General features: G+C 39.9%; 1 protein-coding gene across 1 annotated transcript in view; it reads left to right on the top strand.

The window, feature by feature from the left end:
* The window catches only part of UST (uronyl 2-sulfotransferase), a gene marked incomplete at its 5' end in the record, with an annotated part of 290,034 nt that overhangs the window by 108,869 nt on the left and 158,811 nt on the right, over window positions 1-22,354 (top strand). The window contains one exon of the mRNA XM_080806450.1: window positions 3,619-3,662. Within this exon, the coding sequence (XP_080662576.1) occupies window positions 3,619-3,662 (44 nt within the window). The remainder of the gene's footprint in view (window positions 1-3,618; window positions 3,663-22,354) is intronic.

Raw genomic sequence — 22,354 nt, 5'->3', positions numbered from 1 at the left:
CCCTGAGCTAGTGATTTCTTGGCAGTTTGGAGATAGACTTTCTGAAAAATGTGCCCAGTGGTAGGAATAGAAACTTGTAGGGTGTGCCTTTCTGTTTTTTCTACTTTGACTAGATACCATAACCCTTGATTCTCAAAGAAAAGACTTAAGACATGAAAAGGAGGATGAAGCCAGAGCTCTGAAGATGTGGGTTACTTTCTGAAAGAAATGAAATGATATGCCCTTATTAGCCTTCAAAAAGAAAAGATACTGCCTCACAGGGTCCTGCCACCTGGGATCAGAAACTGGGGTTCCCAGGGCACGTAGAGATGTGTGGCAGCTAAGTGCTTGTCCTCTGTCCTGGCTCCAGAACCTTCATCAGCCCTCCTCTGCCTCTTCTTCCTGAATTTACATCTTGAACTCCAAGCCCAAAGGCCTGGGGTCTTTCGTTTGACTTCCTCCCCCACTTAGACACCGTCCATTGAGTCTTCCATGAGGCAGAGCAGCAAGACCTTGTCTGGTGACAGGGAGCCCGTTCAGAGAGGCTCACTTGGGTAACAGGGCTCCTCCTTTGATCTCCACAGACGACAAGTTACCAGCTTCAGGTCTGACGATTCTGACGGTTTTGTTTACTTTGCAATATGAAAGCATAAGCTCCTAGGATGAAAAGCTCTGCCTATATACCAGATAATAATACAGTTAGACCCCAGGAGAATAAAAACCCGCTGTCTCCAACTAAAGAAATGTGTGGAGCTTTTCTTTCCCTTTTCTGTACCTCTGTTAAAAGTACAAACATTTATAGCCTCTGTGTTCTAATAAACCTACCTGTGGAGGGGCACTCGGGATCTGCTGGTGGAGAAGACAGTAGGGCTCATGGCGCATGGACCAAAAGGGGCCAGCCCTCTCCCTTTCTCTGCAGAAAGAAAGAAGTGAGGTCTTCTATAAGGAAGGGAGGAGGGAGGAGGGAAGATAAGAGGGAGATGGAAGAAAGGAAGGATATTTGAGCTAAGCCTCAGTGATGGGGGTGGAGAAGAGTTTTTTCTTGCAGAGGAAAGAACTAATTGAGGAGGTCCCTAGCTAACAACAGGTCAGTGTGTTGTGGAAGGGAGAGAAGGCTGTTGCAGCTGGCGGTGGGTGTGGTTGGAGGGCAGGGCCTGGGTCATGTCGGGGGATAGGCCATGGAAAGAGTTGACTATTTTGTTCTTAGGGAAATAGGTTTGAAACAGAGAGCTGACATGGCCTGATGGATAAGGTTAAAAGATCTCTCTGGTTGGTACATGGGTAGAGGAGCAAATTTGTAATCAGTGAAGAGATGCAAGGGTTCTCTCAGATGACCCAGAGGGGCTGGTGGGAAGTGATCAGATCTGAGTAATGATTTGAAGGCTGAGCCAATGGGACCTGTGACTGGGTTGGTACAGGTCGGGTAAGGGAAGGAGAATGGATCAAGGATGACTTTTGGGCTTTGGAGCCCATAGGGGAAAGGATGTGTTGTGTGACCAGATAAGGAGGATGGGGGGGGGTGGCAGTTCGTGGTGGAGGGAGGAGGTGGGGAATTGCAGCAAATAAAGACTTTGGACTGGCCAAGTGTGGGATGCCTGTAGACATCCAGGCTGAGGTGCTAAGGAGTCCATGCATAGCCAAGTCTGGAGTGTGAGGGGGCAGTCAGACATTCAAGTCATTCATTTTTAGGAACTTTGTGTCTTATGGAATCTTCTAGTATTTTAGAAAACACTTAGTTGTTTGAGTTGTCTGGTCCCTGAGACTGATACCTGGAGAACATGGCTGCAGTTTGAAGGGCTTTCTCAGGTCCCTTCTGGAAGGACACATTCACAGGGTGAGGTGATGAGACCCTCCCACAGCCATACCAACTATATTACGTAGCAGTAGCTCTGAATACTTCTTAAGACTGAGGCAGTTGTTTTTCTGGATTCTTTCATACATGTCCTCTTTATTAAGTCAGATAAATTTCTATTTCTGTGTGTTCTCAGTAGAGTGCAGCGCGATAATTAAGATCAAACAAATCGTTACTCGTATTCACATTTCGAAGTTTCCTGGAAATAACCCAATCGTGCGCATGCCAGGTGTTTGTGTCTGTGTGTCTCAGACACAAAAATTGGACTCTGTTGTCCCTTTACTATATACAACTAGCCAATTAGGGTACAGTCACTGTGGCCATCAAGTGGGTGATAGATCAGAAGACTACAAAGAAAGAGGAATGGCTGATGTCCCGGTATGGAAAAAGGAAAAAAAAAAAAACCCTGTAAGACAAAACCCACTTATTTGTTATGTTTTGGATAAATTTCCCTATTTGAACTGTCTCTGTCTTAAGTTCTACTTCTCCCTTAAAAAAAAAAAAGTTGATATATTTAAATAGTTAATCTCTGCACCCAACACGGGGCTCGAGCTCACGACCCCGAGATCGAGAGTTGCATGCTCTTCCCACTGAGCCAACCAGGTGTCCCCTACTTCTTCTTTTTATTTCAATTCCTTAAGTCACTTTTGCATTCTCCTAAAGAAGCACCTTTCATCTACTTCAGCTGGGACTTTTACCTTATCCCTTAAGCTACTGTTCTCTCTCGGTATCCTTGTGTTTCTAATATTGTCCTTATTTTGTTGTGTTAGAAAGACGCCATCTTCACTTTTTGTGGAGGTAATTTCCCCTGACTGACAAGTACTGTCTCCCTGGAGGGAGCTTCTGAATATACGAGCACATCACTGGCTCCCCCATGGTCTCAAGCATGTTGCTAGGCCGGTGCCCAGGGCTGCAGGTTCAGTGCCCAGGCTGTGTTGTCCATTTCCAGGCTCTGGAAAAGCCGGTAGGTAGGCTTTTCAGATGAGCAGCAGATGCCCAGGCACACTCTGGAAAATACAGTCTTCTGTCTTTTCTGCAGTTTAACAGGGGATGACCCTGAGCCAATTACTGGATTTCTCTAGGCTTCTGTTCCCTCCTCTGTAAGTAAGGATAATTATAACCCACCTCCAATATTTGAATTAAATGAAATCCTGGAAAGCCTGAGCAGAGTACCTGCTACATAAAAGGAACTTAGTCACCTTTGGTTTCTGTCCTAACCCCTCTGAGGCACACAAGCCAGTAAGCGGCTATTCATAAAGACAGATCAAGCTTCTAATGCAAGCGAGACTGAAAAGACCAAGGAAAATCAACAGTCAAGACAAAGTAGAGAACAGTGCAGTAAAGGGTTCCTCAAAGTCTGGTTCTAGGACCTGCAGCATCAACATCACTTGGGAGCTTGTGAGATGCAAATTCTCAGAGACACTGTGGGCCCAGGCAGTCTGTGTTTCACAAGCTCCATGGGTACTTCTGATGCACACTGAGGTTTGAGAACCACTGGTCTACAGTAAACTCAACAGATACTGGGTGAGGGACAGTGGTGCGTATTTCCGCATTTGTATGTGAGCACACACACCAACGTATGTATAGTGTTTGTGACTGTTGGACCTGTAATTGAGTGTGGTGATATCAACAAAATCCCACCAAACTGGCAATTAATTACCCATTGTTCTTTGGTACAGTTGTCTAAACGGGAATATACCTAGGATACTTGTTTTCAATGACTTTGCTCTAAAATCACTTTGGTTTTAAAAGTATTGATTCATCAACTTTCTTCTTTCTTCCCCTAGGAAATTCCACTTACTTGGATGATCATGGACCGCCTCCTAGTAAGGTAAGGTCTTTGCCTGTGGCATAGATCCCCTTTCCTTTTCTCAGTCCCTACAGCCTCCAACAATCCCAACCAGAGCCCTCCTGGCCCTGAATTGTTTACAGGAAAATAGATGAAAGACATCAAGTTCATCTTTGACTTAGAGTGAGGAGAAGAACCTATAAGTAGTTTTGGCCTGATTTTTAAGGGTCAGAATAGTCCAGTGACCTCTTAGTGGAGTTCCCCACCACTATTTACTCTCTTAAGCTCAGTGAACACCAAACGATATACCAGAAAATGAGAATAATAAAGACAGTCTTGGACCACTTATGATGATGACCTACAAAGTAAGGTTTTAAGCACCCACTAAGCTTAGAGGCTGGAAATTTATCTCGAAGTCGGCTTTTGAGCTTGTGGGATTCGAAGACATACTCTACTATTTGTTAAGACTATAAGCTTTGGAACAAGGTCTTCCTGGGGGCATCACCGGCTCTGCCACTCTCACTGTATGACATTGGACAAATTATGTAATACTAGGAGCCTCAGTTTTTGATGTGCAAAGTGGGATTAACCATACTACCCACAGTACAGCACATCTAGCAGTATCCAATGAGCTGATCAATGACATTCAGCCCCTGGCATGCAATAAGCATTAAATAAACAGTGGCTCGTGTTAACTAGACTGGAGGAACATTACAATTATTGATGAATGGCCCAGCGGTATTTATCACAGCTGTGACTGGCTCTGCCACTTGGTCCACTGCATATATATGGGGGCTCGTGATGCTGCGGGCACCAGGAATACAAACACAAAACAAAACAAGAGCGACAGAACAAAATAGGCCCTATCCTGAAGGAGCAAAAGAATATGAAAGTTCGATACCATCCATGGATAAGAACCATGTCTAGCTCCTCTTGGCAACCCCACACCCTTGCAGTAGCACATCGTGACTATTCATTAAATTTCACTGAATTGGACCATGGAATCCAGAGCTGGAATCTGAAAAAGGTCTCCTGGCTCCCAGCCCAGGTTTCTTCCACTCGGCCAGTGTTCTCAAACTTGAGCTTGCCTCAGGGTTTCCTGAAGGCTTATTAAAACACGGATTGCGGGGCCCAGACCCCTGAGTATCTGATTCTGTAGGTCTGGTGTAGGACCTGAGAACTTGCATTTCTAACAATCTCTCAAGTGTTGCTGATGGTGCTGTTCTTGGGACCATGTTTGCTTTAAAGGCCATGAATCTAGAGAAAACAATGTCCCTGGACATGTTCTGTGTTGCTTTTACTGCTGATGGCCTACAGAGAGTGGTATGGCTTATTATATAAAGGCTACTTATTCATGTAATGATGACTCACTGTTGTAACTCATCTTAGAGTAAAAACAAATTTTCTTTGGAAAATAAACTGGAAGGGAAGATGAGTGGGTGTGGGGGAGAAGAATGGTATGGATGCCCTGCTAGGTTCCTGCACCACTAACTGTACTTCTCTCCCTAGAGGAGTCAAGCGAACCACCCCCTTCTCTCTCTATTCTGCAGGGAAAGGGGGTGAGGCTGGCTGTGTGGGACCCATCAACTGCTTGTCTCAATGGCATGTTGGGACACTATTTAGGGTTTCAGGTTTGATAAATGGGATTTTATCTAGTGGAGAGCCCAGGCCCACTTCATATAAACTTGCCTTCTTGACGCGATCCTTGGTAACTGGCTTGGGACCACCTCCTTAATCTGCCTAGGGTCCTTGACCTTGTTGAGGGGGCCATCCTGCCTGCCTCTTTACTAGTATCCTCCGTGCCTGGATTCTGTATTTGCTGGATTCTCTCCCCTTGCCCATGTGAAGCTATCCTGGTTCTGCCTTCCCCCACCCCTGCAGCCTGCTCTTTACCCTTCCCTCTTCCCCCACCCCCAGCCAGAGCGCCCAGAAATGATCAGGTCATATCAGATCATTTTAGACCACTTTCAGGCTCAATCCATTTTTATCAATTCTATTCCAAGTTCAAAATTGTGACTATAATCTCCGTCAGCCAGCAGAATGTGACAGATTTTTTTTTTACTATAACTGTATTTTCATTATCTAGGAGTGGAGTAGCAAAAACACTGTTTTGACTTCCTAAGCAGTAGCCAAAATAAGAAGAATACAAAAATAAGTAAAAATAATGTTGGTATGTTAACATCTTTTCATCCATGCTTATTACTTCTGCCAGGATGGAAATGGATCCCAGAAATGATAAAGTCAGACTTCCAGATTAAGGTCCCTTGAATGTCCCCTGAAGTTGGGCCTTGGTTAGGTGGGTCTGTAGACCCCTGGGGTCTCCAGGAACATGGTGGCATCCAGAGGAGACAGACTCACACGTGTGTGGCCTCCAGAATGCACCCCCAGCCTGGCACGGGAAAGCAAGACTGAGGGCAGACCCACCATTTTCATACTTGTTTAGCATTCAGAAATAACTTTCTGATGCCAAGATTGAAAGAGCTGTGATCTAGATAAAATAAGGTTTTTAAATCCTGAAAATGTACTGAGGTTTACAGGCGAGTTCTCATTTTATTAAAAGTTCATTCCACGAGTTTCACATTCCACAAGTAATAGCCATTTAGGGAATGGGGTGTGTGCCACATAGCACACACAGCCCAAGGCTTCCTTCTTGCCAGGATTTTCATTTAAAAAAAAAAAAAAAAGAGCCTCTGAATTTTTTACTTGTTTTTAAAATCTGCTTTAATCTCACAGCTCACCTCCATTCTTAATCTAAATCATTATTTAAAGGCAGATGTTAGTATTTTCTTCTGTGAACCACTTTTTACTACCATTTTGTGTGCACGCAGAACACATGGCTTAAGGTTAGAGCCCTGCTAAGAATGAACACTTAGATCTCTATTGAATGAATTAGAAATATATTCTTGAGAACAAAAACAGACATGCAGTGGCCAGGATTGTGCGATCACACTTCTTATGAAGTTGTGTGTATGGGATATGTGTGTACAGAGAAAAGCCTGGAAGGATAGTAGTGTTTTCTCTGGATGGTGAGCTTTCAAGAGATTTTTACTCTTATCTTTTTTTTTTTTTTTTGTATTTTTTAAATTTCATTAGAGTAATGCCCGTTCAACCTAAAGATCAGGGTGGGGAGTGGGGAATGGAGGGAGAAAGCCCTCATGCAAGAGAAGATGAGGGTCAGGCTGGAAAGCCCATGCTGCTCGGACCTCTGCAGCTGCTTCTGCAGTTCATGACACCCGAGACCAACCTGATCTCTGAAGGTTGCTATCTTTTCCTGCTTCACTTCACTTGGCCTGTGGGTCCCCACACAAGCAGCTGGTGACAGCAATGATAAATTCAGGTGGTAACAAATAGGATGTGGGGGTTGTTTCATGCATGTATGTTGTGGTCCCAAATCTGATAGATAAGCTGGTCTAAGCAACTCAAGGAAAATAAAAGCACTGTCCATAGCTGGTGTCTGTCCTTTCCTAGTGACAGGCATCCTGCTAAGAACTTTGCGTACGGGGCACCTGGGTAACCCAGTTGGTTGAGCAACTGCCTTCAGCTCAGGTCACGATCATGGAACCCTGGGATCAAGTCCCACAGCAGGCTCCCTGCTCAACGGGGGGTCTGCTTCTCCCTCTGACCTTCCCCCTCTCGAGTTCCCTCTCTGTCTCAAATAAATAAGTGAAATCTTAAAAAAAAAAAAAAAAAGAATTTTGCATGCGAGTTTAGTCTTGGTAAAACCCTATGGAAGAGGAAATCATTTTTTAAAATTAAAGGATAGTTGACATACAATATTATATTAGTTTCAGGTGTACAACCTGTCTTGTAGTGATTGGAATTTATATACATTATGCAATGCTCATCATGGTACATGTAGTTAACCTTCTGTCACCATGCAAAGTTATAGTATTATTGACCTATATTCTCTGTGCTGAACTTTACGTACCCATGACTTACTTATTTTATAGCTGGAAGTCTATACCTCTTATTCCTCTTCAATGTTTTCACCCCTTCCCCCACACTCTCCCTCTGGCAACTACTAGTTTATTCTCTGTATTTAGAGTCTGTTTTTGTTTTGTTGGTTTAATTATTTTGTTTTTAGATTCTACATATAAGTGAAATAGCATAGTATCTGTCTTTGTCTGACGTACTTCACTTTCACTTAGCATAAGATCCTCTACATCTGTCCATTTTGTCACATACAGCAAGATTTCATTCTTTTTTATGGCTAAATAATATTCCTCTGTGTGTGTGTGTGTGTGTGTGTGTGTGTGTGTGTGTGTGCGTGTGTACACATATATATCACATCTTCTTTACCAGTTTATCTATATATGGACACAGGTTGCTTCCATACCTTGACTATTTTAAGTAATGATGCAGTGAACATGGGGATGCATATAACTTTCCAAATTAGTGTTTTTGTTTTCTTTGACTAAATATCCAGAACTGGAATTGCTGGATCATATGATATTTCTATTTTTAATTTTTTGAGGACCATACATACTATTTTCTATAGTGACTGTACCAATTTACATTCCCACCAGCAATGCACAAGTGTTCCCTTGTCTCCACATCCTCATCAGCACTTGGTATTTCTTGTCTTTTTGATACTAGCCATTCTGACTGGTGTGAGGTGTTATCTTATTGTGGATTTGGTTTGTATTTCCCTGATGATTAGTGATGTTGAGCATTTTTTCATGTATCTGTTGGCCCTCTGTTTGTTTTCTTTGGAAAAATGTTTATTCAAGCCCTCTGCCTATTTTTAAACTGGATTCTTTGTTTTTTGGTGTTGAGTTGTGTGAGTTCTTTATGTGCCTTGGATATTAACCCCTTATTGGGTATATCATTTGTGAATATCTTCTAATTCACTAGTTATCGTTTTATTTTGTTGATATATATATATATATGTATATATTTTTTGCTGTGCAAAAGGCTTTTAGTTTGTTATAGTGCCAATTAACTTTTGCTTCTGCTGCCCTTGCCTGAGAAGACAGATCCAAAAAAAATATTGCTAATGCTGACACCCAAGAAGCTACTCCCTATGTCTTCTTTTAGGAGTTTTATGGTTTAAGGTCTCACATTTAGGTCTTTAATCCAATCTGAGTTTGTTTTTCTGTATAGTGTAAGAAAGTGGTCCACTTTCATTCTTTTGCATGTAGCTGTCCAGCTCTCCCAGCAGCATTTATTGAAGAGATGTCTTTTCTCCAATGTGTATCCTTGTCTCCTGCATTGTAGATTAATTGACCATATAATGGTGGGTTCATTTCTGGCCTCTTTAGTCTGTTTCATTGATCTGTGTGTCTATTTTTATGCCCATACATACTGTTTTGATTACTGTAGTTTTATAGGATAGTTTGAGATTCAGGAGTGTGATGCCTTCATTTTGTTCTTCTTTTTCAAGATTGCTTTAACTAATCAGGGTCTTTTGTGGTTTTGTATAAATTTTAGGATTATTTGTTCTAGTTCTGTGAAAAATGCTATTGGTATTTTGGTAAAGATTGCTTTGGGTAGTGGGGACATTTTAGCAATATTAATTCTTGTAATCCATGAGCATGGTATATTTTCCCTTCATTTTCTTTCATCTCCAACTTCATTCATCAGTGTCTTATAACTTTCAGAGTATAAGTCCTTTATTCCTATCTATTTTACTCTTTTCTTGTAATTGTAAATGGGATTATTTTATTAATTTCTCTTTCTGGTAGTTCGTTCTTAGTGTATAGAAACATAACAGCATTCTGTATAGTAATTTGTATCCTGTAACTTTACTGAATTTGTTTATTAGTTCTGGTAGTGTTTTGGTGGAGTTTCAGAGCTTTCTATATATATTACCATGTCATCTGAAAATAGTGAAACTGTTAGTGAGAGTTCATCCTTACCAATTTTGATGCCTTTATTTCTTTTCCTTGTCTGATTGCTGTGGCTAGGACTTCTAATACTGTGTTGAATAAAACTGGTTATAGTAGGCATCCTTGTCTTGTACCTGATCGTAGAGGAAAAGCTTGTAGCTTTTCATTGTTGAATATGATATTATTAGTTGTGGATATGTAATATATGCATTTTTTATGTTGTGGTGTGTTCCCTCTATACTCATTTTGTTGAAAGTGTTTTATCATGAATAGATGTTGTACTTTTTCAAATGCTTTTTCTGCATCTACCACAATGATCATATGATTTTTATCCTTCATTTTGTTAATACAATGTATCGCATGGATTGAGTTGCAGATATCGAACCATCCTTGCATCCTTGGAATAAATCCTACTTGATCCTTTTAATATCTTGCTGAATTCAGTTTGCTAATATTTTGATGAGGAATTTTGCATCTATGTTCACCCAGGGATATTGGCTTGTAATTTTTTCTTGTAGTGTCTTTGTCTGATTTTGGTATCAGGGTGATGCTGCCCTACAGAATAAATTTGAAAGCATTCCTTCCTCTTCAATTTTTTTGGAATAGTTTGAGAAGGATAGGTATTAACTCCTCCTAAAATGTTTGATAGAATTTAGTTATGAAGCATCTGGTCTTGGACTTTTGTTTCTTGAGAGTTTTTCAATTTCTGACTCAATTTCATTACTAGCAACTAGTCTATTCAGATTTTCTATTTCTTTCTGATTCAGTCTTAGGAGATTATATATATATTTTTAAAGATTTTATTTGTTTCAGAGAGGGAGAGCATGATGGGTGGGGAGAGGGCGAAGCAGGCTCCTTACTGAGCAGAGATCCCAACACAAGACTCAATCCCAGGACCTTGGGATCATGACCTGAGCCAAAGGCAGGCACTTAACCAACTGAGCCACCTAGGTGCCCCAGAAGATTGTGTGTTTTAAGAATTTATCTGTTTCTTTGAGGTTGTCCAATTTGTTGACATGTAATTTTTTATAATAGTCTCTTATAATCCTTTGTATTTCTCTGGTGTTGATTTTTACTTCTTTTTGATTTCTGCTTTTATTTATTTGAGTTCTCTTTTTTCTTTTTTAATTTGGCTAAAGGTTTATCAATTTTGTTTATCTCATCAAAGAACTGGCTCTTAGTTTCAGTGATCTTTTCTATTTTTTTTTTTTTTAGTCTCTATTTTATTTATTTCCATCCTAGTCTTTATAATTTTCTTACTTCTACTAATTTGCGGCTCTGTTTTTTCCTCTTTTTCCAGCTCCTTTAGGGGTAAGGTTAGATTGTTCATTTGAGATTTTTCTTGTTTCTCAAGTTAGGCCTGTATTGCCATAAACTACCCCTTTAGACATGCTTTTGCTGTTTCCCAAAGATTTTGGGATGTTGTGTTTCCATTCTCATTTGTCTTAAAGTATTTTTTAATTTCCAAGAGAGGAAGTAATTTTTTAATCCTTATTTTGCAGATGAGGGAACTAGTTCATAGAGAAGCTAAATAACTTGCCAAGGGTCATGTTCTTAGTACTAGGCTTGGAATCATAACCCAAGGCTCTGTAGCCCCAGGGTCTATTTTAACCATTTCAAGATTACCTATATAAGTAGGAATATAATAATTTTTTACCTTATTTCTGGAATTTTATTCTCTCATATAGTTATCTGGTAGCTTAACTACAAGAAAAGTTTTAACTCTAGTATAGCAGAAGAAAATAGTCATCACCATTTACTATCCAAGTCCAATGAACCCTTTAAACATTTTTTTATCAATCCAGTAAATGTTTAATTTTTACATCATCTTTTCCCTCCCAGTCACTTTTGTATACATGCCTACCTTCAGCATTTGTCCATTTATAAACTGCATATATAATACATTTTGGTGTACAAATCTCATAAAAGGTTAGAGAACACTGTCCTACATTCATTTAGTAAAATGGGATTGTCCAGGTTTTTGTTGCAAAAAATGTTTGATGAAGTCCTTCTGCTTGATGACTAACTGCATGAGAACACCATATGTATAAATATATATAAATGTAGTTAATTAATTAAAAATATATATATATATAAATTTTGTACTTAGACATATATTGTTTCCTCATCAACTATTGAGTTTGAGAGAACTAATCCAGGATGTCATCATCTGAAGGCTCAGAGTCTGTGGTTTTCCCTTTCATGATCAATATTATCGTCATGATTAAAGTCTCGAGTGCTGCTGTGTAACTCCAGCATTCATCTCTGGTTCCGCCAACCCTTGTGAAACCTCTCCCTCTCCTGTCAGTTTTCTCCTCTTTGTCATTATAGGCAGGAATAAAAATTCCAAACTCTCCACTCTAAAGAAAGTTAAAAGCAAACTACAAAGATGGTGTCTCCAGTCTTCTTTTATATCTTTTGGAAAGATGATGCAATCCTTGGACAACACAGTAAAATACAAAGAGCGATGCAATAGTAGTGTATTTCACCAGTGACTTACTCTTCCAGGCCTACCCTGTTCAGGACAGTAGTCATTAGGCTCATGCAGCTATTGAAATTAAATTAATGAAAAATTTTTAAAAATTCAGTTTCTCATTTGCACTGACTACATATCAAATTCCCTGGGCTCTCTGTGGCTGGTGGCTACTGTATTGGACAGCACAGAATAGAACATTCCAGTAATCACTGAACAGCAGTGTAGTTACAGCCATTCCATCATTCTTCAATTTTTCTACTACTTTTGTCTTTTTAAAACATATTTGAGAGTAATTGATGCATAATTGGTAGGTAATTATTCTAGGATGATGAGAAAGCAAGTGTCTCAAGATACAGAAAAAAATAAAATCATTAAGATCCCATAGTGGATCTTAAATTTTTTAGAGAGACCAGTAGACCCTGTTATATGGTAATTATATTTAGTATTATAATTATGATTCTATAATTGTAATAATATGGACCTATTTGACAATAACTATAGGGTAGAAAAGGTTTTATTCTCTTTATTGAAAAATAAGGTGTATTTTCTTTGGAACATTCTAAAAAAGAATGATGTCAAGAAATACTAATACACAAGGGTGCCTGGGTGGTGCAGTCAGTTAGCCTCTGACTCTTGATTTTGGCTCAGATCCTGATCTCTAGCTCATGAGATTGAGCCCCGCAATGGTCTCTGTGCTCAGCAGGGGGCCTACTTACCCATTTCCCTCTGCTCCTCCCCCTGCTCGCTCACTCTCTCTCTCTTAAATAAGTAAATTAATTAAAATCTTAAAAAAAAGAAATGTTAATACACACAAATAGTTAGAATTGTTAAAAAAAAAAACCCAAACCCCCAAAAAACTAAAATTGGGTGCAGTGCATCCTGATGATACATAGAGGGTTAAGATATATGCTGATGCTGGCATTTGTATATAAAAGTATTTTGATATATAAGATAATACATACTATTTTTTCCATATAAAGTAACATTCTAGTTAGTATTAGTATTCAAAATTCTATTTAAAAATGGGTTCATTAGAAGAGGTTTTACAATTTATTATGCTGAGCAAGCAATCTTCAAATGAATGAGAAGTAGTGATGTTAATTGAAATGACATTTGTCTAATACATAGTGGTGTCTGACAATGAACAATTGCTCAGTAAAGGTTAGTCCTTTTTACCTCCCAAACCACCCCAGCAGCTAATTTGCCTTTAGTATCAATTAATTTTTGAGTGCATACTTTATGCAAAGGATTGGAAAGACACAAAAATAGTTGAAGATCATTTCTGTCATCTGATACTTTACAATCTACTTGCATCTGGAGGTTTTAAAGAATCAAAAACTATGGGAGCACACGGTTCTGTGATCGAGTTATTCTTGAGTGTAAATAAACCTATACAGACAACCATGCATTCATCCAAGCATTATTTATGCACTAAATTTGTGTTGGGCTCAGTGCTAGGATTTTAAGACTGCAGAAGGTACAGAATCTGCCCTCAAGGAGCTTAGAGTCTAGTGGGAAGGACAGGCTAGTATCTCATCCAGGCGGGATCTGATACATGAAGTAGGTTGCTAGGTGCTGTGATAGAATGAGCACAGGTGACTCCATGTGACCTCTGCAGGCGAGTCCTGAAGGTTTTCTAGGATGACCTATGCAGGTCAAATGGTCTGGGCTGGAGGGATTGAGAAGAGGTAGGCCCCTCTCCTGAGTTTGAGGAGTGGTGGATGGAAGATGAAGATAGGAAGTGCTTTGAGAAGCTTGGCTTTAATAGACAAGAGAAAAACTGATAGCCTAGCAGATGGTCATGATGGCAGCATAATTGTGAAAGAGAAACTGAATAGTAGGAAAGGAGCTACAAGTCATAGATTTGGTTCAGAATGGAGTTATGGATTGAATTGTGTCTCCCCAGTGCCAAAGCCCTAACCACCAGAATCTGTGAGAGCAGGCCTATGTGGAAATAGGCTCTTTGCTGATGTACTAGTCAAGATGAGGTCACGCTGGATGAAGGTGGGCCCTAAATTCAGTATGACTGATGTCCCTACAAGAAGAGGGAAGTTTGGACATAGAGAGAGGGACATACAGAGAGAATGGCATGTGAGGATGGGGGCAGAGGTTGGAGTCATGCTGCCACAAGCCAAGGCCACCAAGGGTTGCTGGCAACTGCAGGACTCCAGGAGAGAAGAATGGAGCCGACTGTCCCTCTGAGTCCCCACTGCAGACAGTCTGCATTTCAGACTTCATGGCCTCTTGAACAGTGAGAGAATACATTTCTCTTGGTTTAAGCCACCCAGTTTGGGATACTTTGAAAGCCCTAGAAAGTAATTCAGCTGGGTTGAGTTTAATATCTTCAGTTACCAGGGCAGCATGAACTGTTATGCCCTGTTAGGTCTTGTTTGGTTTGATTTAATGAACATGGAAACCATCCTTAGAAGTCTGCCATTAAGATAACTTCAGTGCATGTTCATAGTTTTTTCAACATTTGACACTAAAATTTTCCCCCCAAATTCCTTCTTCAGTTTTCTTTGTAATTCTTCTTTTTTCTCTTTATAATTCTCACATCTGCAACTATTTTATTATTACCCAATATTATATCTAAGATATATATGATATATTATATATCCAATATATAATCTATAATATATTATATTAATAATATATCTAATATATATGATGCATAATACTATTATTATATTACATCCAAATAATTATCCATCATTTATTAGAAATTCATTTCTACTCTTCAAATTGCATTTTTAATATACAAAAATCATATTATGTTATATTTTTCTTTGGAAAGGACCTCAGTGAAAATCCATGTAAGAGAAAGTTACCTGAAAAGGAAACTTCCTATTTTTGCAGGACCAGGGGCTATGAGAGCAAGAGAAAAAATAGTAAAGAAGTCTGTGCCCTTTAAAAAATATGTCTCTATTTTTATAGGAGACTTCTCTGCCTGCCTTTTAATAACCACTACTACTGAGTTCCTAGGAAAGACTGCATATTTGTTTGTTTTCCTATCAATAAATCTTTTCTAACATTAGTTGAAAGGAGATGTTCTAAAGTTCTCTAGTAAAGAAACTATGTTTTATAGTCCTTGTTTGGAGCCTGAAGAGAAAAATCCACATATCTAATAATCATAATAGGTAAGAGACTTCCGGAAAATACCGGAAGTATATTTACTTCCCGCTATCTTGGCCAAACATCCCTCAAGTCGGAGAGGGTTTCTGGATCAAAAATTCTTCCTTACCCTGAAGGCAGGATTGTATGCGTTTTATGTACACACATAGTCTCCCTTAATCAAAATCAGTTTTTACTTGGAAGAGTAGTCCTGAAGTTCAAAAGGAAAAGTAATTTCTTGTTTTTATCCCTCAGAACCTATTTTTGAGCGTACAGACGTGGCCATCCACCTTGTTTTCCTGTTGTCTGTTAAGATCTGCAAGAAGCAAATAAATCTTGGGCACAGACTTGGATGTGAGCTTGGCCCACTTCGTCTAGCTGCTTCCAGTCTGACAACAATTCCTGAAGCCATTGCTGCTGCTCAGCGGCCCTTCTGGTTTTCGAGCTCCATCTCATCCTGTTGTAAATACCCCCAGACCCACATTGTCTGATCTTCTTTGGGAAAAAAGAAAAGGCATTCTCCAAAGTTTAGATCTTCTTATTTTTATCCAAGGCAGAAACAATGAAGTTGCTTTATAGTTATCTTTTAATTATGAAATATTCCAAAGATAAAAAATTAGTGAGACAGAGAAGACATACATCCAACCTACCCAATGGGTCCAGCCTGAGATTTAAAACATGTTCGTCTTTTAATGTCCCAAATTCTTCATTCCAACTTCTGTAATTGCTCTTGGTGGCCAGGAGTCTGAGAAGCATGGATTTTGGTGTCAGACCTCAGTTCAGATCCTTCTACATAACTAGTTACCTTAGAATAAACACTTCGCCTCTCTAAGCTTCAGTTTTATATTGGTAAAAGAAGATGGTTCCATCCACCTTGTAGAGTTGTGAGCTTACAGGAAACACTTAGGCGCCAAACATAAGTAAGCATCCAGCAGGGGTTCTTTCTGTACTCCAGGTATTGCTTATAAACAGCCTTTTACAGATTCCGGGAACTCAGTTTGCTATTACTTAGAATAAAACTTGCTCCCAACACCCAACTGTATTTTCTCTGGATTTTTTTTTTTAATTTTTATTCATCCATTTGACAGAGAGACCACAAGTAGGCAGAGAGGCAGGCAGAGAGAGAAAGAGGGGGAAGCAGGCTCCCTACTGAGCAGAGAGCCTGATGCGGGGCTCACTCCCAGGACCCTGAGACCATGACCTGGGCTGAAGGCAGATGCTTAACCCACTGAGCCACCCAGGCACCCCTTCTCTGGATTTTTAAAAGCAATTAATTACATGTCTGGTGGCATACCAGATACCAGTAGAAGAACTTTCAGGTTCTGTGGTTGCCCCCCTTTCTTCCTTGGGCTGGTTTGGAACAGAAAGCAAAGCCTTCCACGACCTTTGGCATTCAGCTTTTCTTAAGCCCATATTGTTCTCTGTGTCCACACCTGGCTTTACCCAAAGTCCTTTTTAAAAAACACTCAAAAGTGGAGTCGCTTTTCATTTTATGGATGAATCAATTGCACTGGGTAATAGGTTTGTGTTTAATGATTCATGATAAATATATTAGGTTTAGAGAAAGAACTAGCAGAACAGAATGAGGCTGGGAGTTTGGAATCAGTTTCACTCAGATAAGCATGACCTTGAAGGAGTCCCTTCTACCCTCTCATTTTTTTTTTTTAATCATTGCAAATAATAGGAAAATTTATGACTCAAGTATTTTATTTTTAAATAATTCTAAGAGCATTTGAGTTCAGTGGGTACCCTGAAGAACTTTATATTTAGGTATATTGTTTGAGATGGATAATTAATAACATAGAAGATTTAAAAAAAAAAAAGGAATCTGCCAAACAGGAACAAATCAGCCTTACATAATAGGTATTATGTAAGTCACCTGTATTCTTCCTTCACACTTCCATTGAACTCATCACAACCTCTAATCATCAGCATGGAAGGCTTTGGCCCAGCCAATGGCCTCCTGAGATTTCAACTTTCCATGGAAATCTGTGTCCAAGTTCAGAAACAGTACTTCTAAATTTATCAGTTTTATGAGCATGTAATGTGTTCACTCCTTCCCAAGAAGAACATAATGAATCCATTTCTTACTCAACAAATGGTTAGTACTATTAAGCATATCTTCCACTTCTGTCTTTTTCTGTTAATTAAAAAAATTCTGTGAAGCCACAGGTCTAAAAATATGTGGTTTATATAATTGTTCTCTTAGCATCTTCCCCACCCCACTCCTCAAAGCCCACAGGCCAGTTATTGGTGATAAGATGTTCTCCAAACCTTATCCAAACCCACACCAGTCACAATCACAGACTTAATGCGTTGTCGGGTTTGGGCTGCCTTTAACAAAAATAAAGCGCTTTAAATGAAGCATGAAATTTTTAAATTGCAAATTGTTGTTGGAAAGCATATTTAATCAAGAAATTGCTTTAGTAAATTAAGAAAACTCAGGCCGCCATTTTTTTTGGCAGGGTAACTACTGCTTGAGGGTTTTCAAAGTTGTAGTAACTTAAACATTTTAGCAGCTTCCAATATAGTTACCTAATTCTTTTTGCTTGTTTTATTTCTTCTTGACCATCTTGATCAGTTCTTTTTGTTTTAAAAATTATGTGTGCTCCTATTTTGTTTTGATGTGAGTACAGAAAATTATAGAGCAGCAGGAAAGAATAATCACGTATTATGCCACCACTCAGAGACAACCATAACAAAGCATTTTTCACCATCCTGCCCAATCTTCACTGTATATTAAGAATATGAAGGCCTATGTATCATTTGTTGCAAATGTTTTGCCGGCCCCTGTATGTACATTTTATGTTTAATGAAAGTCATGCATATACATAACGCAGAGAGTTTAAAGCACCAAATGGTTCATTAGCTTGTGAAGAAGTGACCCCCTCACTACACCCTCCCCATTACTTTCTGTTGTTCAGAAATAGTACCTTTACACTCTTTCCTCTTTTTTTTCCTCTTTTTAAAATTTTTTTAATTTATTATTTTTTTAATATCTTTTCAGCGTAACAGTATTCATTGTTTTTGCACCATACCCTGTGCTCCATGCAATACGTGCCCTCCCTAATACCCAACACCTGGTTCCCCCCACCTCCCACCCCCGCCCCTTCAAAACCCTCAGGTTGTTTTTCAGTGTCCATAGTCTCTCATGGTTCACCTCCCCTTCCACTTTCCCTTAATTCCCTTCTCCTCTCCATCTCCCCATGTCCTCCATGTTATTTGTTATGCTCCACAAATAAGTGAAACCATATGATATTTGACTCTCTCTGCTTGACTTATTTCACTCAGCATAATCTCTTCCAGTCCTGTCCATGTTGCTACAAAAGTTGGGTATTCATCCTTTCTGATGGAGGCATAATACTCCATAGTGTATATGGACCACATCTTCCTTATCCATTCGAGCGTTGAAGGGCATCTTGGTTCTTTCCACAGTTTGGCGACCGTGGCCATTGCTGCTATAAACGTTGGGGTACAGATGGCCCTTCTTTTCACTACATCTGTATCTTTGGGGTAAATACCCAGTAGTGCGATTGCAGGGTCATAGGGAAGCTCTATTTTTAATTTCTTGAGGAATCTCCACACTGTTCTCCAAAGTGGCTGCTCTTTCAACCAATTTTAAGAATCAGCTTTCATATCTCTGAATAACTAACTGGCTTATGCTGCTTTCTGGGTTTTTCTCAGCTTTAGGATTCTTCTGTTGACCTCCTTCTGCTGGAAAGCAGAAGGAGCACTTTCATGACAGCCCATTGCTCCCCACCCTCACCCCCCTTTTTCAGCCCCCTCCTCCTAAACCCAGTGTGTGTTATTTGGGCTGCCCCAACGCTCAGTGTTTTTACTGCTGCCACCAGGCAAATAACAGGGGCGGTGGGGCCATTATGATATGTTCCTCCCTGTCTAAGTTATCGCGAGACTTTTTTCCAGCGGCGTAAATCCCTGCGCCTCCAAACAAGCTAGCGAGGTTGTAGATGTCTCTCCTGGGCCTTCTCGCCTGCTCTGGTCTGGGTCCAGCCTCCAGCCCAGATGTGTCTGGGAGTGCCCCCCCCCCCACTTCTGCCTTGGCTTCCACTTCCTATACCGCATGTTGCAAGAGTTTCCCCCCTGCTGCTGTAATGCACTACCACAAGCCTGGGGGCTGAAAACAGCACAAGTGTATCATCTTACGGAAGTCTGAGACGGGTGGCTCTGGACTAACGTCAAGGAGTCAGCCAGGCTGTGTTTCTGCTGGGAGCTCTATGAGAGAATCCATTTCCTTCCTTTTCCAGCTTCCAGAGGCCGCCTGCGTTCTTTGCCTGGTGGCCCCTTTCTCCATCTTCAAAGCCAACATCGTTGCATCTTCAAACACTGACTCTTCCCCATTTCTCTTCCACTCATGAAGACCCCTGTGATTATGTTGTGTGCACCCGAGTCGTCCAGGGTAATCTCACCATCTCAAGATCCCTTTTGCCCTGTAGGGAAACACATTCACAGATTCTGGAGGTTAGGACTTTGGCATCCTGGTTGCGGGGATGGGGGGATAGTGGGAACGCATTATTCTGCCTCTTCTACATACCTTTCTCCTTCCTTGGTCTCCAGTAGCTTCTTGAGAAAAAGGTGTATAGTATGGAAGTTATCTGAAATAATGCCTTTCTGAAGATGGCTGTTCTACCCTTGACTAATAGCCTGGCAGGTTGTAAAATTCCAGATTGGAAATCTATCGATATTGATCAGGCTAGGTTAGGGTGATACAAAATCTCAATGGCTTCCCTCCTTCAAGTTTATGTCTTGCTGAGATAAGATCCTCAGTGGATCCAGGGGCTCTTTTCTTTCAGCAGCTTGCTCCAGATCCTGGCTGGATGCCCCTTGTGGCTTCACCATCTCAACATAGGACCTCTGTGGCAGGGCAAAGAGGAACTAGAGGGGTGACACATGTCACTTCTGTGAGCACCCTGTTGGCTGGAACTGGTCGGAAGGCCAAGCTCAGCTGGAGGAGGCTGGGAAATGGAGCACTTGGGTGCTCTAAGCATCGCATGTCTCTGCCACAACAGAATTCCCCGCCCAGAAGGTTGATCTTTCTCCATTTCACTATAGCTTCTAGTATCTCGGCTGAGAAGACTAATTCTTGGCTTTGAATGTGAAAATCTAATCTGTCTCTGGAAGCTTCTTATTCCTAATGTTCTAAAATTGTGTAATTTTGTGTCTACCATGTGCCAGTTTTCAGGTCCTATTCTGGACACTCAGTGGTCTGGAAACTACAATCTTATTTTGGGACGTTTGCTTGACCTTCTTCCCTGATGATTTCTTCCTCTGCATTTTCTCTTTCTGTCTTTCTGGAACTCTTTCTTTGGTTGTTGAACCTCCAAATAGAGTTGTCTATCTTATTTTTGTTCCTCTTATTTTTCTTTTCTTTGATTGTTTACTCTGTTATCTGGAAAGGTTTTTCAACTCTGTTTTCCAACCTTTCTGTTAAGTTTCTTCCTCATTGTTTTCATATTTCTAATTTCCAAGAGCTTTTTGTTGTTGCTACTATTCTCTGGATGTTCTTTATTTGAGCACCCTTTGGTTCCAAATGGGGCCTTTTACATTTCTTGCAAAAGGTTACTTCTAGATATAAAATATATGTATATATATAAACTGTGATAATCTTTAAAATTTATTGATTTTGTGATAATCTTTACAAATTATTGATTTTGTGCATTATATATACTTGGGTTACTCAACTTTGTATCTATTTCAATCATTTTTCCTTAATTCAATCTTCTCCTTAACAGGGGATCACATAATTGAACAATATTCATTTTATCTCCTAACTCTGTTTCAAGTTTAATAGCATTATCCAGAATAATATTAAGTAATGTAAAGTCCATCCTGGGGGAGCGTGTATTAATTCTCATCATGTCACTGGCATTTAGAACATGTACCTGGCACATAGTAGCACTCAATAAATACTTGTCAAATGAATGAATGGCTAGAGACAGCCTCTTTGTTTTGTTTTAAGTTTTAATAACAATGCTACAAGTATCTTACACTAAGTGTGATTTTGCTACTTAGTTTAAAATAGAGATTCTTTATCATGCTAACAAAATATTGCTACTTTTCTGAAAGCATATATTTATTTGAGAGATTCCTGTTTCCTTTGTGAGTTTTGACCTTGCACTTAGGAACACAGTTTGAACTGGTTTAATTCAATTTACTTTCAGTTCTAAAAGTAATGGGGGCAGACAGCTTGGGACTATAAGCAGGCACTTTTTATCAATGTTCAGTTTGTTTTAACATCTTTACTGGTGACCCAGAGGAAGAAACACTCAGAAAAGTCCCTGAGTTTGCAGGTGACTCAGATTTTTTCTTGCCTTTTTTCATCCTTTTTTTTTTTTTTTTTTTTGGTGGAAGAGTAGTGCTCAACCACAGTGCTACCCCCTAAGCCTGGTGTCTTCGTCAGCTCTTACTTAGCGGTTCCCAACCGGGGTGATACTGCAGCCCAAGGAGGATATCAAAACCCTGGACATCCTCCAGCAAAGGGCATAACAAGTGTCTAGTGGAAGCTACAATCCATCCACACCTGAAAGATTATATGCAGTTTTAGTCAACAAAGATCAAAAGAGGCATAATTGAGCTGGAGAACATCCAGAATGTAACAACTCGAATGCTCTTGGAAGCTGGAAGAAGACTAAATTGATTTCAATTCTTGCCAGGAAAGACATTGGCTCGGGAAAATGATCAAAGTCTATAAAACTAGAAGGAGTGTGTTTGAGGAGAACACAAAATTGTTCACCAAGCCCTAAGCACATCTCTGGTCTGAAATAAATAGGAACGACATCCTTCAAATCTTAAAGTATATCAAAGACAAGAGGAAGGATATTCTGCTTTGTCTGGTCGTTGATAAACAACCAGACTTTGTTTGCCCAAATGACAGGGCAGGCCAAAATTATAAATCATTCCCCATAAAAGTGTATATATGTTCATGGATGACAAATCCACAATGGGTAAGGAAGAGAACAAGGCTGTTGGGAGGCACAGCCTCTTGTTTCAGAGTTGATGTTCTTCAATCCAGTAAGATCATTCTCATTTTCTATAGAATAGAAAATGACCATTCTCTTTTTCCCAATAAGAATATTGTTAATCATTGACTCTTCTTTACAGTTTAGTCATTATTGATGTTTATCTCCCAAGTCGTTCGTTGGACTGCTGCTGCTCAGATTACCCCTCTCACAGGGCTCTGCCTGATTCCTGCACCTTCTGTGACCTCCCTAGCTCAAAGCTCGACTGTGTGAAGACTTGAGAACAAGGAGTCTGAACATCTTGGGATAAGCCCAGGCTTCAGGTCTTCCTAGTTCTTAGAG

This window comes from Martes martes (assembly GCF_963455335.1).
Source record: "Martes martes genome assembly, chromosome: 6".
NCBI classification, from domain to species: domain Eukaryota; kingdom Metazoa; phylum Chordata; class Mammalia; order Carnivora; family Mustelidae; genus Martes; species Martes martes.
The sequence above is the reverse complement of the archived record's forward strand: the minus strand, read 5'-3'. Positions and strand labels throughout refer to the sequence as shown.